Raw genomic sequence first — 19,258 nt, forward strand, 5'->3', positions numbered from 1 at the left:
TATTTTTATAGGGATTGCATTAAATCTGTAGATAGCCTCGGGAAGTATGATCATTTTAACAATATTAATTCTCCTAATCCGTGAACATGGTGTATCTTTCTGTATATTATGTTGTCTTCAGTTTCTTTCATTAGTCTTACAGTTTTCTGAGTACAGCTCTTTTATCTCTTTAAGTAGGTTTATTCCTAGATATTTTATTCTTTCAGATGTAACTGTAAATGAGATTGCCAAATTTATCTTCCTGATAGTTCATTGTTAGTATATAGAAAGGCAACAGATTTCTGTATTTTAATTTTGTATACTGAATTTGTTGATGAGCTCTAGTAGTTTTTGATGATGTCTTGAGGATCTTATATGTGTAGAATCATGTCATTGGCAAAGTGATAGTTTTACTTCTTCCTTTCCAATTTGGATTCCTTTTGTTTCTTTTTCTTGCTTGAGTGCAGTGGCTAGACTTAAAAAACTGTGTTGAATAAAAATGGTAAGAGGGTATTCTTTTCTTGTACCGGATCTTAGAGGAAATGATTTCAGGTTTTCACCATTGAATCTTATGTTCGCTGTGGGTCTGTCATATATGGCTTTTATTATGTTGAAGTGTGTTCCCTCTCTGCCCACTTTCTAGATTTGTTTTTAAATCATAAATGAATGTTGAATTTTGTCAGAAGCTTTTTCTGTATCTATTGGTATGATCACACAGTTTTTATTCTTCAATTTGTTAGTGTGGGGTATCACACTGACTGATTGGTTGAGGATATTGAACTATCCATGCATCATGAGTTTTTAAATACAGTGTTGAAAATTTGGTTTGCTAATATTTTGTTGAGGATTTTCTATTTTCATCAATGATTTTGGCCTATAATTTTCTTTTTGTGATATTTTTGTCTGATTTTGATATCAATGTGATGCTTGGTTTGTAGAATGAGCTCTGAAACTTCCTTCTTCTGTAATATTTTGGAATAGTTTGAGAAGGATAGTTGTTAATTCTTCTCTAAATGTTTGGTAGAGTTCACCTGTGAAGCCATCTTGTCTTGGAATTTTGTTTGTTGTTGTTGGTTTTGTTTTTTTAATTACTGATTCAATTTCATTACTGGTAGTTAGTCTGCTCATATTTTCTGTTTCTTTCTGGTCCAGTCTTAGAAGATTGTGTATTTATAGAAATTTGTCCACTTCTTTTATTTATTTATTTTTATTTTTGGTCATAAGGCATATGAGATCTTAGTTCTCCAACTAGTAATTGAACCTGCACTCCTACATTGGAAGCACAGAGTCTTAACCACTGGACCACTGGGGAAGTCCCATGTCCACTTCTTTTAGGTAGTTCAGTTCAGTTGCTCAGTCGTGTTTGACTCTTTGCGACCCCATGAATCACAGCACACCAGGCATCCGTGTCCATCACCAACTCCCGGAGTTCACTCAAACTAATGTCCATCGAGTTGGTAATGCCATCCAACCATCTCATGCTCTGTGATCCCCTTCTCATCCTGCCCCCAATCCCTCCCAGCATCAGAGTCTTTTCCAATGAGTAAACTCTTCGCATGAGGTGGCCAAAGTATTGGAGTTTCAGCTTTAGTATCAGTCCTTCCAATGAACACCTAGAACTGATCTCCTTTAGGATGGACTGGTTGGATCTCCTTGCAGTCCAAGGGACTCTCAAGAGCCTTCTCCAACACCACAGTTCAAAAGCATCAATTCTTCAACTCTCAGCTTTCTTCACAGTCCAACTCTCATATCCATACATGAGCACTGGAAAAACAGCCTTGACTAGATGGACTTTGTTGGCAAAGTAATGTCTCTGCTTTTGAATATGTTATCTAGGTTGGTCATAACTTTCCTTCCAAGGAGTAAGCGTCTTTTAATTTCAAGGCTGCAGTCACCATATGCAGTGATTTCAGAGCCCCCAAAAATAAAGCCTGACACTGTTTCCCCATCTATTTGCCATGAAGTGATGGGGCCAGATGCCATGATCTTTGTTTTCTGAATGTTGAGCTTTAAGCCAACTTTTTCACTCTCCACTTTCACTTTCATCAAGAGGCTTTTTAGTTCCTCTTCACTTTCTGCCATAAGGGTGGTGTCATCTGAATATCTGAGGTTATTGATATTTCTCCTGGCAATCTTGATTCCAGCTTGTGCTTCTTCCAGCCCAGCGTTTCTCATGATGTACTCTGCATATAAGTTCAATAAGCAGGGTGACAATATACAGCCTTGACATACTCCTTTTCCTATTTGGAACCAGTCTGTTGTTCCATGTCCAGTTCTAACTGTTGCTTCCTGACCTGCATATAGGTTTCTCAAAAGGCAGGTCAGGTAGTCTGGTATTCCCATCTCTTTCAGAATTTTCCACAGTTTATTGTGATCCACACAGTCAAAGGCTTTGGCATAGTCAATCAAGCAGAAATAGATGTTTTTCTGGAACTCTCTTGCTTTTTCCATGATACTGAGCTATAATTCTTTGTGGTAATCTCTTAAGACCCTTTATATGTCTGTGGTGTCAATTGTAACTTCTGTTTCATTTCTAGTTTTGTTGATTTCGGCCCTCTTACTTTTCCCCTCGGTGAGTCTGGCATCTGGATTATCAATTTTGTTTCAAAGAATCAGCTCTTAGTTTAATTGATCTTTTCTGTTTTTTTTCCCCCCAAATTCTCTGTTTCATCTATTTCTTCTCTGATCTTTATGATTTCTTTCCTTCTTCTAACATTGTTTTGTTGTTGTTCTTATTTTTCTAGTTCCTTTAAGTGTAAGTTTAGGTTATTCTTTTGAGGTTCTTTTTTGTTTGTTTATTTCATGAGGTAAGTTTGTATTGCTATAAACTTCCTCTTAGAATTTCTTCTGCTGCATCCTGTAGATTTTTAGATTGTCGCGTTTTCATTTTCATTTATCTCTAGGTTTTTGAAAAAATTATTTCTTCTTTGATTTTTCTAGTGATCCATTGGTTGTTTAGCAGTGTATCTTTTAGCCTCCACATGTTTGTGTTTTTGCCTGCTGGTGTTAGAGCCAGTTCCTGACACAGCTTGCTGTGGGATCCAGTGTATCCTTAGGTTGGTGTCACCCCACTGGTGTCATTTTGCTGGAAGGTATCCAGAACATGAACCTGTTACATGCAGTGCTGATCATTAACGGTTGATACATAACATGTAATGTTGCTAAATGAATAAGTAATTATTCTGAAAAATATTCTGTGTATTGCAGGGCCTGATCTTCAGGTTTGCACAGCCAAAAAACCTTCGTGTTGCACCAGGAAGATGGAGGAGAGATACCAAGTCGTGGCTCGCCAGGATATGCAGCAGGTACTTCAAACATCCAGCTCTACATTGAAGTTTTTGATATCTCGAAATGCAGCTGCCTTTCAAGGTAAATATATCTTGATTTCTGAAACTGAGGACAAATCTTGCTATGTAAATTACCTGTTGTTATTATCCTGGTAAATTTATCTAGGTGTACTTCTTTGTCTTTGTGTATTATACTGGTATAAAATGAAATTTTAGTTTTATTTTAACCTTGATAGCAACTAGACCACCACTAACTTTCATGGCTTGTCTCTGAGGTCATCATCAGGCTTATAAATTGAGTTGGAGTAGGGAGTCTGTTTTGTCAGTGAAATATATGCCTTTCTGGGGTTTCCGCCAGATCCCCCAGTATTCTGACCCATGGTTTACTTCAGTATGAAGAGACATACATATGAGATTTTATGAAAATAGTCTATAAAACAAAATCCCATTGCTTTTAACTGAGTAATTATAGATTCATTTTCAAAAATATAATTTTGAGAAATATTTTCCTAACTTTTCCTCTACCTCCTCATGTGGCTTTTCTAGGAACATCATTGTGATATGTCAAAGTGTAGACAAGTCTGAGAAATAGTAAAATAGGAAATATTAGTTTGATGTTTAAGAATCATCTACGATCAGAATCCAACCTTAATTCAAACAATGTGCTGAGAAATAAAATTAATGGGTTATAAAATTATAACACACATTGGCAAATATATGATCTTTTTATTGTTTTAATCATCTTGTCTGTAAAAGTACTTTTTACTATAATAAAATAGTTTATTTTTTCTTTTATAAAGCATTAGCTATTCTGTATATGACTAGAATGAAAATATTTAGATTACACTGCTCTCAAACAAATTTATTGCTTTTGTTCAACACAAAATATAACTTCTGTTGGTATTCCTTTTTTATAAGAGTATTAATGTCAATCTGTTTAAATAGTTTGTGCTTTGTTTACATACAGAACTAAATCACAAAGCCAATTAATTTTTAAAACTCTACTTATCAAATAAAGTGAATATAATAAATCAGGACAAAATTTAAGTTGAGTTAAAATGTAATTCCTGATGAATTGATGATTTTTTAAAAATAGAAACATTGAAATGTCAGATTTTAAGATGTTTTAATCTAGTAATATTTTTATATGTCTTAGAAAAAAGCCTCATTTCTATTATCGAATTTGTTCATGAGAAATTGTTGGAGGAAAATATATTGATATGCATTTTAAGCAAAGGTTTGTAACTTGAATTAGCTGAACTAGAAGATATTAACCATCCACTGAAAGTGATGTAATGATTTTTTCTTATGAAAATGATAGTGTGTATGATATGGAAAACACATTTTAGAGATAAAAGGCTCAGTGAATAGATCAGCGTTACCAGAGTAGGGGAGCTGTGGATGAGAATTGTGGACCATACGCTTGAAAAGAGTTAAGTCGGACTCACGTGGAAGAAGACTTAAAACATCAATTTGAGTTTGAGAGAGTCATTAAAGATTTTTGAACAGTGAAGCTTCATTATGATTTCTTGAAGCTCATTATAATCTATCATTTAACGTCAAAACTAAATCATTCCAAGTTAGAAGATATGGTCAAAGAAGACCATGATAAATCAAACCTACTTTTTTGGATAACAGTGTTAACCATACAGGTGAAAGAAAGTGCCAGCAGGTATTAACATGTAGGGACTCAGTGAATGGTAGCTGAACATTTTCTTCTGTCTTCAAATATACTCTAACAAACTTTTCACATATTGTTGGATAAATTGATCAAGATAGAGTGCATTGAATTCAAAAGATTGAGAAAAATACAAAACCTGGAGTATTTAGACTTTTAACATGGGTTTGGGTTGCTGAAAACTTTTGGTGTGAAAGTGTCCTGGGTGGCTCAGATGGTAAAGAATCTGCCTGCAATGCAGGAGACCTGGGTTCAAGCCCTGGGTTGGGAAGAGCCCCTGGGGAAGGGAATACACCGTACTCCAGTATTCTTGCCTGGATAATTCCATGGACAGAGGAGCCTGGTGGACAGAGTTGGACGTGAATGGGTGACTAATACTTTCACTTTTATCAGTAGTATAATGACATAAGATTGTCTCTACTGGAGTGTCTGGTAATATTATGTACAACTTAAAATTTTTTTCTGTTTAGTAAATTATACCTGTATTTTTACTAGGGTGAGTTTTGCTGTTTTTTAAAATATCAATTATAAAAGTGAAAAAGAATGGGTCTTTCTTAAATATGATTTGTTGTAATAAATTTTTATGTTCTCCCTTTGTGACACGTCAGTTTTATTTAAGAATCATGAGAAGGCAAGGCAGATTTAGAAGAATTTTGCCTAAAGACTAACTTTACTGGAACAAATTCTCTTACAGGAAGAATACCTGCTTTTAATTTAATGAATAGAATAAGTAGCTATAGGCTTAGTTCCATAAAAAAAACCTAAATAAGCAATTTGAGAGATCACATTTGCTATATTAGAACCAAACAAGACACTTTATCAATAAGTAAAATGCCCTCTGTCTAGTTTCTGTGTAATGAAAATATCTGCAAACAAATCAGCCCCCCCTTTTTTTTTTCTTAAGAAGAAACAAGCCAGTACATTTTGTTGGGAAACTTACTTGACTTGAGAGCAAATTACTCTCAATTTACTTCTTAAATCATGTAAGTAGATGTGCTACGTTTTGATCGTTTGATTTTTTAAACATTTCATGTATATTTCCTACTTCAATAATATTACCCTTTTTTTTTTTTAGCCGTTATGTATGTTATAAAAGACTTTGGATTGGAGTGTAGTATGGTCCCTTCTCTCATGGATCTCTTGGGGTTCCACGGAAGCATGTTTTTTTTTTTTTCCCCAGTTTTCAGAAAACATTTTAATTTAAAATTTATTTTTTATTATCTTGATTGCGTGTTTTTGAAACAAGCCTTTGTATATCATCAATCGGGATAATCACTTGGGTCCATGGATGTAGTGAGCCCCACATGACAGTGAGATAAAGGCTGGGAGATTGGCGTTGCTCAGAAGCGAGGAAACTGCCAGCCACTGATCTCAGAAGATGTAAGATTATTCCAGTGTATAGTCCACACTCACTTCTGGAATTCAGCACTGGAAGTTCATATATTACCAGTGGGGTGGAATATATTATCAGTGGGTTGGAATCCTTACTGGGATAACACTTCTTTTTTCATTTAAGGAATCTAATGGTATTTGTTATAGGTTTCCTTAAAATAAAGCAGGCAAACAAAAATATGTTTTTGGAAGGGTCCATAATTATGACCTGGGGCTTCACTATATGCTAAAGGTCCTTATTCACGTAGCCTGTGGCATTTTACAAGATGAAAGGAACAAGTGGGTTTCCTTGTATCTGTTGCTGTTCATAAATTAGTGGTCCTGTTTGCAAAGAGATTGCTGGCTCCGTCACAGTGCAGACAATAACTGTTCTTTATTTTCCAGGGCTTAATAATGTTCATGAATAAAGCAGGGCAGCCTGAAATAATGTGCACGAATTTGTTTCCCTTCAGCTGTTTTATGAGTGTGGGATTGCCTGCTTTAAAAATATTTTGGAAATATTTTCATAAATGTTTTATTTATTTATATGCTAAAGTATGGTGTGACTCATGAAGAAATAAAAGAACTTGACAGAGAATATGTCATTTACTGTAGAAAAGCAACTCCTATCAGCTTTCAAATTTGTCAGGTTTTAAATCACAGCTCAAATAAGAGAAAAAGGCTTAGTTTTTTTTTTTAATTTAAAACAATATAAAAATTTCAGCATAATTTTTCAAAAATACAGTGAAGGCATATTTGGAAGAACACTGTTGGAAGCTTATGTTTTGTTGAAACATTGGGAAGATAAGTTTAAAAAGTTTTAACTTTCCCTTAGAGATAGAGCTTTTCCTGTTCCTCTCATCTTCAAAAAGCTCACATATTTCTAAAATTTATGGTGTACACTAAATCTTTACTCTGGAAGTTTCTAGTTTTATATATAGCATTTAAAAAGTGTGCATTATCACAAAAGAGTATGTGATAAATAAGAAAGAGTTAACATTTTTGTAGATTTCGTTCTCTGGGCTAAGTATATTTTCATTTCTTGATTAAAAGTACTTGAAAGATTGATAAGCTTGTCCTCTTGGGTTGAGATGTTAGATTTAGGACTTTTATTAAAATTACATTCCTATTTTCAATGAAATATTGGAATATGTCAAAATTAAATATCTTTGTTTAAAAAGCAAGTAACTTAAGAATGAGAATGTGAATTTAATTCATGTATTTTCCCCTTTTACACTAACAGGTATTAGCTACTGTGAGATGTATAGCTAGTGTATGGCCATTGTAAAACTAGTGTAAAATATATGTATGTATCCATATATATACAGTCAAAGGCACAGGATATAGTGAATATTTGACTATCTTAATATATGAGATGAGTACATTTGTATAAATGTTGCAGTAGTAAGCCTGAAGTACATTATTCTTATTATATTCACTTCTACTATGCTTTGCAGAGGTGATACTATTTAAAATTATTCCTTGGAAGAACATTGTGTACAAGGATATAGGAAAGATGCTATTTCTAACACTGAGAATTATCTGATCAACATCCCAAGGGTAAGAGAACAGGTAGCCTTAGGCTGGCAGTGTTGAGGAAATATGTTGGCTTTTCTCTTTTTCTGGAACCTAGAGCAGGGACTCAGGTAATGTAATTAAATGAACTGCATCAATATATGAATAAATGAATGAATGAATGATGCTTAGCAGGAAAATGGTTCTGAAATAAAATGAAAGATTTCATCTCTTCTTCTCCCCCTTCATCCTTCCCTTCCCTTCATGCATTTAAGATCCCTCTTGAGCACCTACTAAGTGCCAGCACTGCCAGGGGATTGGATTGTACCTTGCCCAAATTTTCAATCTCTTCTTGCTTTTATTGGCTCATTCGGACTTCTGATCTGCCAACGTCTGTTTACTGATTTTATAAACTAGGAAGGAGGGAATTCCTTGGCAATCCAGTGGTTAGGACTCTACATTTTCACTGCTGAGGGCCAGGGTTCAAGATCTCACAAGCTGTGTGGCATGCCCTCCCTGTCCCCCAGAAAAACCCCAGAAGAAACTAAGAAGGAGCACGTTATAATATTTCTGTTGATAGCATATTCTGAATGTGATTGTATTTTTCCTTTTCTTTTGAAGCAGTGCATGGTTTAGTATGTTATCTCACACAGCAGCTACCAATGCAATTGGTCTTTATCTAACTGTCCTGTATCTCTGAAATGTTAAAAATTGTTTCTTTTGAATCTGTGAGCAAGCTTCTATTAATTATGAAAATGACTAATTTTCATATATTGTAGATAAAAGTTGCAAGACCTTAAATTAGTTTTCAGCTGGAAATTGCATGAAGCATTGGCTTGCTTTGCGTGAAGCATTATCGATTGTGGGAAAAAATTTGAAGTGTAGAACTAAGATCAGGTTTACTGTGCCAGAATTCTTTTTTTAATTTTAAGAAGTTAACCTTTAGTTTTTTAAATTCTAACTGATGAAGGTTATGATCATATAACCTATTGCTATGATAATCTTACCTAGAAACAACAGTAACCTGCTCATAATAGGCTAAACAATTCTTTCTTGATTTTATATGAAACACATTCATTAAATCTTTTTAATGTGAGAACTGTACATTTATTGCCTGGAAGATGAATTGACATTTTTATCATTTTGTTATCTTCATATTAGTTTAATCTTACTTTTGTATAAGGGATCACAACAGATAGTTCTTAAATGGTTACTGTGTATTGAGTAAAGACCAGGATGTGTGGGAGGTTACAACTAGCTATGTTTTTGAGATTTATCTGTCCCTCTATTTCTTATTCATACATATTAATTGATTTATAAAATTACTATCTGTAGATATGTGGCTTTATTCACCCTCCCTGTGATGGACATTTCAATAATTCCCAACTTATATTTGCACTGGTGGTGCTGCAGTGAACCTTCTTGTTCATGTCTTCAAGGGCACGTGTTTCTTTAGAGTGTATATATAGAAGTGAAATTGTGGCTTATAGGCTGTGACCTTGTCAACCTGACCTGATATTATAGAATTACTCTTCTAAGGAGCTGAACCAGTTTAAACTCCCACAGGTAGTTGGTGTGCTTTGTCTTTATTCTGCATCCTTCCCAACTCTTTCCAATAATTCAGAAATTATTGTCCGAATTTTTTAAAAAAATTCTAAAAATATTTTTTATACATGTAAAAGAATTTTATTTATTCATTTATTTTTAATGAATATACATTTATTTTCACAATTAAAAAGAGGAGCAGTGTAAAATGACTCTTTCTCTTAGATCTCGATTGTTTTGCTGTTACAAAAACTGCTGCCCAGAATACAGTTTTTTGATTCTGCTATTTCTACAAAATTAATCTGATTGTCCGTTTTTGTCAGGCCTTTTCATGTGTATTTGCCATATTGATCATGTTGATATAGAAAATAATGAATAAAACCATGAGGTGTTAGCAACTGATTTTGATTGTTGCTGAAGATATTTTTCTTAAAAGTTGTATTTGTAAAAAAAAAAAAATGTTGTATTTGTTTGCAGTCTGGGAATTTTTACATTGACATTTTCTGTTTAATAACTATATTGTAAAAGAGAATTAACTTCCATAAAATCTTCTACTTGCTCAGCTTCTCTCATAATGAAATGATCCTAACAGTTTTGTGTTAACACTTTGAATTTACAAAATGCTTTCATATTTACTGTGTGCTTAGGACCAGATTAAAAAATTGAACTATTCTACATTTCAAAGAAGAAATAAGTGATAAACCAACTTACAAACTTTTGTACCTCAAGTACCTTCTTGTATTCTCTAGTTTCTTTTTTTTTTAATTTTTATTATTTTTTTTAATCTTTTTTTTTAAATTTTATTTTATTTTTAAACTTTACAATATGTATTGGTTCTGCCATATATCAAAATGAATCCTCCACAGGCATACACGTGTTCCCCATCCTGAACCCTCCTCCCTCCTCCCTCCCCATACCATCCCTCTGGGTCATCCCAGTGCACCAGCCCCAAGCATCCAGTATCGTGTATCGAACCTGGACTGGCGACTCGTTTCATACATGATATTATACATATTTCAATGCCATTCTCCCAAATCATCTCTCCCTCTCCCTCTCCCACAGAGTCCAAAAGACTGTTCTATACGTCAGTGTCTTTTTTGCTGTCTCATATACAGGGTTATTGTTACCATCTTTCTAAATTCCATATATATGCGTTAGTATACTGTATTGGTGTTTTTCTTTCTGGCTTACTTCACTCTGTATAATAGGCTCCAGTTTCATCCACCTCATTAGAACTGATTCAAATGTATTCTTTTTAATGGCTGAGTAATACTCCATTGTGTATATGTATCATAGCTTTCTTATCCATTCATCTGCTGATGGACATCTAGGTTGCTTCCATGTCCTGGCTATTATAAACAGTGCTGCGATGAACACTGGGGTACACGTGTCTCTTTCCCTTCTGTTTTCCTCAGTGTGTATGCCCAGCAGTGGGATTGCTGGGTCATAAGGCAGTTCTATTTCCAGTTTTTTAAGGAATCTCCCCACTGTTCTCCATAGTGGCTATACTAGTTTGCAAATTTTAGAATAAAATTTGATGAGAAATGGTATCTTGTTTTCAAAATGTGCAATTCCCTAATGACAAGAGTGTCTGAATATCTTTTCAAAAATACTTCTTTATTTGGTGTATTCTTTATTTTCTTGTATGAATTTATCTTGTGAACCTGTATACACACTTAGAGGCTATGTATCATTTTGTGAGTGTTTTTGTATATATTAAAATTTTTTCCTAGGTACAGATGTCAGCTAGGAATGCCACTTCTTAAAGGTTTAGCTTAAATAATTCAGATTTCTTTCCAGTTCTAGGGAAATCCAAACTCTTCAGAAGTTTTCTGCACATTTTCATGATTTTCAGGCGGTTTCCTGACTTTGTTTCCCTGCTTTTTTTCATTTGTTTTTGTGTCTCTTTTCTATCATATTAATTCAGTATGAAAATTTTTTCTTAATTACCACTTCCATAGACACACACATACATGTACATATATAAACCTAAGTTGTATGTATAAAATAAATTTTATGAGATGGTGATTAAAGAAGATAAAAATCTAAAAATCACAAATAATTTCAAAATTGAACACTGATTCCTATATTTGCAAGTGTTTTTCAGCCCTCCCTCCACCATCAGTCCATGAGGTTACCACCCTTCTTCTCTTTGGCCCTCGCATCTTCCACTTCCTTGTGTGATACTCAGGTCTTCTCAAATGGTGAGATTAGGGGTCTTCTGGTTCCTTACATTTATTATATGAACCTAGAAATAGTAACTGTAACATGTCTCTGAGGGTCCATTTAAAAGAAGTCCTTTTTTTTTTTTTAGTTAAAAAAAAAACCTTTTATCTTTTTATTTTAGAAATTTCCCCAGCTTTATTGAGGTATGATTGACATTGTGTAAATTTAAGATGTACAGTGCATTGGTTTGACACTCTAATATATTGCAGTATAGTTACCACGGGAGAAGTAATACCTCCATCATGTCATTTTTTATAGTAAGAGCATGTAAGATCTACGTTTTTAGTAGCTTTCAAGTATATATTACAGTGTTGTTAACCAATCACAATGATGTTCATTATATCCCCAGAACTTACTCATTTTATAACTGGAAGTTTGTGCTCTTTGACCAGTATCATTTCTCCTACCCTCCTGCCCATGTTAGACACCATTCTACTCTCTAAACTTAGAACTGGTTAGTTATTCTATTTTCCATTAGATGTTTTAGGAACAATGAATTTCCTAAACCCCACATTCATACAAAGTACAGTGACCTTTTTTAAAGTGCTGACAAGGTATATAATCTTTTTTCCCCCTAGTATTTAAATTGACCCTATTTTATATTTTTAAAAATTAATGTTGAGAATATTAATATTCTATGGAAAGAGATAAACAATTATTAACTACTTTTGAAACAGAGCTTATTTATCTTAGAGATGTTTATTTTCAGAAGTAATAATAGGCTATTAAAGTTAATCAGGAATTTTTGGAAGATCCAGAATATGTTTTCTGTAAACAAGTTTTCTCATTTTGCTTATAGACACGACTTAGCAGCAGCAGCAAATAAATAAAGAAAAAAAATGGGCTGTATTAATATCACATTTTCCTAAATATTGTATGACAATAAACTTCAAGGGAAGCTTATGATGTCACTAATATGTGGTTGACAATCACTTTGTAATGTAATATTTATGAATTCTTTTAAAAACCTTTTACTCCATGAGCAAACTTTTTTATTATATTGATAATGCAATACAAAATGTACCTGCTATAAAAAAGTGAAATCCATACTTTCCCTTGTCCAGGTTAGCTTTGTGCACTTCACATCTGAATATGGATTTTTGATCATGTCAGCTAATATATTTTATCAATATGTGTCTTAGAATTAATATTTCTAGCAGTAAAAAGTGTTAATATTTTCCTGTTTATAAAAGGCTGGTAGAAAGATAAAGATTGAGGGATCAATTGGATATATGTAAATTTATTTTGTGAAAAACAAATTATAGTTCAGTTCAATTGCTCAGTTGTGTCTGACTCTTTGCAACCTCATTAACTGCAGCACACCAGGCCTCCCTGTCCTTCACCAACTCCTGAAGTCCACCCAAACCCATGTCCATTGAGTCAGTGATGCCATCCACCATCTTATCCTCTGTCGTCCCCTTCTCCTCCTGCCTTCAATCTTTCCCAGCATTAGGGATTTTTCAAATGAATTAGCTCTTTGCATCTGGTGGCCAAAGTAATAGAGTTTCAGCTTCAACATCAGTCCTTCCAATGAACACCTAGGACTGATATCCTTTAGAATGGACCGGTTGGATCTTCTTACAGTCCATAGTAAAAGTAATAATTTCATTGTATGTTTTTACTGATTATAAATTTTGTTAACAAATTTTGTTGAAATATATCCTGATGCACTTACCAGCTCTTTTGATAGGTCATTTTCTTAATAGCTGTTTTTGAGTCAACATATTTAGTTTTATGGAGGGTGACTTGTCTCTATTAAATATCCAATGTATTTTAAGGCCCTACAAAATTTTATCTAAGTTGGATTATACTATGATTTAAATGATCAATTTATTTAAATTATTTAAATAAATTATTTAAATAATTTAAATACCAATTTATTTAAATTATTTCTATGTGCTCTGTTGTTCAGTCATGTCTGAATCTTTGTGACACCATGGGCTGTAGCTTGCCAGGCTCCTCTGTCCATGGGGATACTCCAGGCAAGAATACTGGAGTGGGTTGCCGTTCCCTTCTCCAGGGGTTCTTCCCAACCCAGGAATCAAACCAGGGTATCCTGCATTACAATCGGATTTTTTACCAGTTGAGCTACCAGTTCGGTTCAGTCACTCAATCGTGTCCGACTCTTTGTGAGAGTGAATCACAGCACGCCGGCCTCCCTGTCATCACCAACTCCTGGAGTTCACCCAAACTCGTGCATTGTGTCGGTGATGCCATCCAGCCATCTCATCCTCTGTCATCCCCTTCTCCTCCTGCCCGCAATCCCTCCCAGCATCAGGGTCTTTTCCAACGAGTCAACTCTTCTCATCAGGTGACCAAAGTACTGGAGTTTCAGCTTCAACATCAGTCCTTCCAATGAACACCTAGGACTGATCTCCTTTAGGATGGACTGGTTGGATCTCCTTACAGTCCAAGGGACTCTCAAGAGTCTTCTCCAACACCACAGTTCAAAAGCATCAATTCTTCGGCACTCAGCTTTCTTCACAGTCCAACTCTCACATCCATACATGACCACTGGAAAAACCATAGCCTTGACTAGATGAACCTTTGTTGGCAAAGTAATATCTCTGCTTTTGAATATGCTAGGTTGGTCATAACTTTCCTTCCAAGGAGTAAGCGTCTTTTAATTTCATGGCTGCAGTCACCATCTGCAGTGATTTTGGAGCCCAGAAAAATAAAGTCTGTCACTGTTTCCACTGTTTCCTCATCTATTTCCCATGAATTGATGGGACCAGATGCCATGATCTTCGTTTTCTGAATGTTGAGCTTTAAGCTAACTTTTTCACTCTCCTCTTTCACTTTCATCAAGAGACTTTTTAGTTCCTCTTCACTTTCTGCCATAAGGGTAGTGTCATCTGCAGGGAAGCCCTAAATTATTATTTTTTTATATTCAAAGATAAAATACTGGCATCATTAAATATGGAAGGAATTATTTTAAAACTCAATAATGTATGTGTTTTCACATTTTACATACTACCTCATAAGTAGTAATTTATCATGGGGTATTAATTTGTATGTCACCATGGTTGTTGTCTTGGGCAAACTCTGGAAGATAGTGAGGGACAAGGAGGCCTGGCGTGCTGCAGTCCATGAGGTCGTGAAGAGTCTGACACGACTGGGCCACTGAACAACGACAACGTGATTGTTGTGTGGCATGTCACATGAAAACATATTGTTCTTCCTCTGCTTTATTGGTTGAGATCCAAGTTGGGGGTGATCACCTTCAGCAGCAATGTGCTTTGGGACAGTGAACCCTCTTGAGTCTAGGGGATGGGGTGAAATGGAAGAGAAAGTATGTGTATGATGGTGAAGTTTCGAATAGTTGTGATGGCAAATGGGAAAGAAAACGAACCAAAATTCAGTTATAAGGTTAGCATTCAGTTCAGTCACTCAGTTGTGTCCAACTCCTTGCGACCTGATGGACTGCAGCACGCCAGGCTACCCTGTCCATCACCAACTCCCGAAGCTCATTCAAACTCATGTCCAATGAGTTGGTGATGCCATCCAACCACCTCATCCTCTGTCATTTCCTTTTCCTCCTGCCTTCAATCTTTCCCAGCATCAGGGTCTTTTCCAATGAGTCAGTTCTTCGCAATCAGGTGGCCAAAGTATTGGAGTTTCAGCTTCAGTATCAGTCCTTCCAGTGAATATTCAGGACTGGTTCCCTTTAGGATTGACTGGTTTGATCTCCTTGCAGTCCAAGGATTCTCAAGAGTCTTCTCCAACACCACAGTTCAATAGCATCAATTCTTTGGTGCTCAGCTCTCTTTATAGTCCAACTCTCACATCCATACATGGCTAGTGGAAAAACCATAGCCTCAACTAGATGGACCTTTGTTGGCAAAGTAATGTCTTTGCTTTTTAATATGCTGTCTAGGTTGGTCATAGCTTTTCTTCTAAGGAGTAAGCATCTTTTAATTTCATGGCTGCAGTCACCATCTGCAGTGATTTTGGAGCCCAGAAAAATAAAGTCTGTCACTGTTTCCATTGTTTCCCCATCTATTTGCCATGAAATGATGGGACCGGATGCCATGATCTTCATTTTTTGAATGTTGAGTTTTAGGCCAGCTTTTTCACTCTCCTCTATCCCTTGGCCCTTTCAGTTCCTCTTCGCTTTCTGCCATAAGGGTGGTGTCATCTGCATATCTGAGGTTATTAGTATTTCTCCTGGCAATCTTGTTTTCAGCTTATGCTTCATCCAGCCCGGCATTTTACATGATGTACTCTGTATATAAGTTAAATAAGCCAGGTGACAATATACAGCCTTGATGTTTTCCTTTTCCAATTTTGAACCAGTCCATTGTTCCATGTTTGGTTCTAACTGTTGTTTCTTGACCTGCGTGTAGCTTTCTCAGGAGGCAGGTGAGGTGGTCTGGTATTCCCATCTCTTGAGGAATTTTCCAGTTTGTTGTGATCCACCCAGTAAAAGGCTTTGGCATAGTCAATAAAACAGAAATAGATGTTTTTCTGGAACTCTCTTGATTTTTCTGTGATCCAGCAGATGTTGGCAGTTTGATCTTTGGTTCCTCTGCCTTTTGTAATCCCCACTTGAACATCTGAAAGTTCTTGGTTCATGTACTGTTGAAGCCTGGCTTGGAGAATTTTGAGCATTATTTTGCTGGAGTGTGAGATGAGGGTAATTGTGTGGTGGTTTGAACATTCTTTGGCATTGCCTTTCTTTGGGATTGGAATGAAAAGTGACCTTTCCAGGGTAACATTGGAGACAACTAATTATTAATAATAGTAAAATCACTATGCATGATGGTGTGGCTGTGTTTTAGCCCTTTTTAGTTCTTGCTTATGGATGAGGTTCCAATAGAGAAGTGCTGATGCATGATTGAGCATGGGTTTTAGGAGATTCATTCATTTTCTCACAAATATTCCTGAGGCAACCCCTCAGTTTAGTTTAGTTCTCAGTGCTTGGTATGTCTCAGAAAATGAACAAAAGAGTCCCATCCTCACACTCTGCATTTCAGTAAATAAGCAAACGCAATATAGCCGCCAGGCTCCTCTGTCCATGGAATTCTCCAGGCAAGAATACTGGAGTGGGTAATCGTTTTCTTTTTCAGGGGATCTTCCCAACCCAGGGATCCAACCTAGTTGTCCTGCATTGTAGGCAGATTCTTTACCGTCTAAGCCACCAGGGAAGTCCCAGCTATGTTAGAATGTGTTAAATGCTTTGAAATAATACAGTGTGGATCAGGGGAAAGGGGACTGGAAGGGTCACAGTTTTAAACTGGATAGTCAAGGAAAGGTTGTCATTTGAACAAAGATTTGAGGAAAGTGCATGTATGTGTTGGTTCTGTGGATGTCCGGTAGGAAAAAATTCTTTGCAAAACAAATAACCCAAAGATAGGAGAGTGGGTGCCTGGAATGTCACAGGAATAGCTACAGGGAGGCTACTTTTGGCTGGAGCACAATGGGCGAAGTGGGGGAGATTGGAAAGACAACAGAGGGCTCCTACCTTCATGTGGGGTCTCTTAGGCTTTTCTTCTGAAATAGGAGGTTTTTTGTTTTTAAGTTTATTTAGTTATTTGGCTGTGCTGGGTTTTCCTTGTGGCATTTAGGATCTAGTTCCCTGACTAGGGATCGAACCTGAGCCCCCTGCACTGGGAGCTCAGAGTCTTAGCCACTGGACCACTAGTGAAATTCCCTGAAACAGGAGTTTTAAACTATAGAATGGAAGGAATGATGCTGAAGCTGAAACTCCAGTACTTTGGCCACCTCATGCGAAGAGTTGACTCATTGGAAAAGACCCTGATGCTGTGAGGAATTGGGGGCAGGAGGATAAGGGGATGACAGAGGATGAGATGGCTGGATGGCATCACTGACTCGATGCACATGAGTCTGAGTGAACTCCGGGAGGCCTGGTGTGCTGCGATTCGTGGGGTCGCAAGGAGTCGGACACGACTGAGCGACTGAACTGAACTGAACTGATGGCTTGATTTAACAAACAAAACAAAGCAAAACAAAAAGCCTCTATCTAATTCCTAAAGGACCTGTCATGGGGCTAGGGTAGATGTAGAAGCCCACTTAAGAGATGATTATGATAGTTCAGAAGAGGTGGCGTGGGAAGTGGTCAGATTCTGGATATAGAATGAGTATCGGTGGGTCCAGGGTGTAACAGGAAAAAGAATGAGGACAAGAAAAGGGACTGACTGTGGTAAAATACACCAAGGGTGTGTTTGTGAGGTGAAGACCTGCATGTACGGAGGTGAGCTGAAGACACTGAGGCTGAAGGATGGGTTTCCACACAGCCTGACTTTGGAATCTGTGTTGGTAGAGCTGGAGTCAGAGACAAATTGCCACCTGGTTCTAGATTTCTCAGTAGAAGAAAGATGCTGTTGGGTGTAGCAGGGATGGTGGTTGATTATTTGGTGGAGGTTAATAAAACCACTGTATTGAGGTATGATTGACCAACAAATCAATGTATTTTATGTTTAAAACTTGATGCATTTAGAGGTAAGTGTACATCTGTGAAACTTATCACCACAATCCACGCCATAAACATATTGGAGGAGGCTAATCTTCGACACAAGGTTAGAAGAAGAATAATCTGAAAGAGCCAGGCAATGTCCAACTCCTTCCTGTGGCCAAGCTCTGTAAAGTGGGAGGGATGCTGTTTCTTACATATATCTAAGTATGAAAATAAAATTGTTTTGATAGAATAACTCACGGTTCTATACAATGAAACCTCTTATCAGTATTTGAAAAGTGAGTGAAAATGTTAGTAGCTTAGTTGTTTCTGACTCTTTGTGACCCCAGGGACTGTAGCCCACCAGGCTCCTCTGTCCTTGGAATTCTCCAGAGAAGAATACTGGGGTGGGTTGCCATTTCCTTTTCCAGGGAATCTTCCTGATCGGGGATCAAACCTGGGTCTCCTGCATTGCAGACATATTCTTTACTGTTCTCATTTAAGGTGAAAGGCATTATGAAGGAATGACTAACACACAAATAAAATTGACTTAAATGGAATTTGTAAAAAAACTTGGAGAATTGACCAGAGAAAGTGTGTAATGAAACAAAGTAGAATAAAGTTGCATAATAGTAATTATGGGCAAAATCATTAGCTTGTATGTAAAAAATTTATTTCAAACTTATTTTAATTATAAAAGATACAACATGTTTATATAAAATTGAAAGTAAAAATATTTAATTTGTCCATAACTCAGTTAGCAAGTAAGGTTCCATGATGAACTTAAATCTCATAAGACTCAAATTTTAAGTCTTGGTGGTTATTTTTATAACACTGAGAACACATTTGACATTTTTATATAAATAAAAATGAATTAACTTTAGTTTGCCAAACAGTATTAATAATTATCAATCATTTCAATAACATCTTTTTATTGTATCATCTTTTATTGAATAAAAAATACTTTCAGTTCATATAATTGGCATTATTATCTAATTTAAAAATTTAAATAATATAGTAATTCATTGTAAATTATAAAATGCAGTTTATTAAAACTGTGGAAATGTTGTTAATAGTTAAGCTTTTTTTTTTCCCTTATAGCCTTGGGAGAAGAGCAGATTAAGATTAAAATATTGGACAATTATCCATAATATTTAATCAATAAGGTGGTAAGGTATAATAGGAAATAAGATACCTCTCTTTCTTCAGACAAATAGAGGACTTAAATTTTATAGCCATTCC

General features: G+C 35.9%; 1 protein-coding gene across 11 annotated transcripts in view; it reads left to right on the plus strand.

Moving 5' to 3' along the window:
* Positions 1 to 19,258, plus strand: part of GPC5 (glypican 5) — a 1,583,243-nt gene that overhangs the window by 39,798 nt on the left and 1,524,187 nt on the right. For all 11 annotated transcript variants that reach the window (XR_015138295.1, XR_015138296.1, XR_015138297.1 and 8 more), the window contains exon 2: positions 3,187 to 3,348. Coding sequence is in view for 8 of the 11 variants with exons in the window: in XM_086330176.1 (XP_086186302.1) it covers positions 3,187 to 3,348 (162 nt within the window). In the remaining 3 variants the exon portion in view is untranslated. The remainder of the gene's footprint in view (positions 1 to 3,186; positions 3,349 to 19,258) is intronic.

This window comes from Bos grunniens, chromosome 12 (assembly GCF_055505025.1).
Source record: "Bos grunniens cultivar Pamir isolate PY7600 chromosome 12, Bosgru_T2T1.0, whole genome shotgun sequence".
Taxonomy (NCBI): Eukaryota; Metazoa; Chordata; class Mammalia; order Artiodactyla; family Bovidae; genus Bos; species Bos grunniens.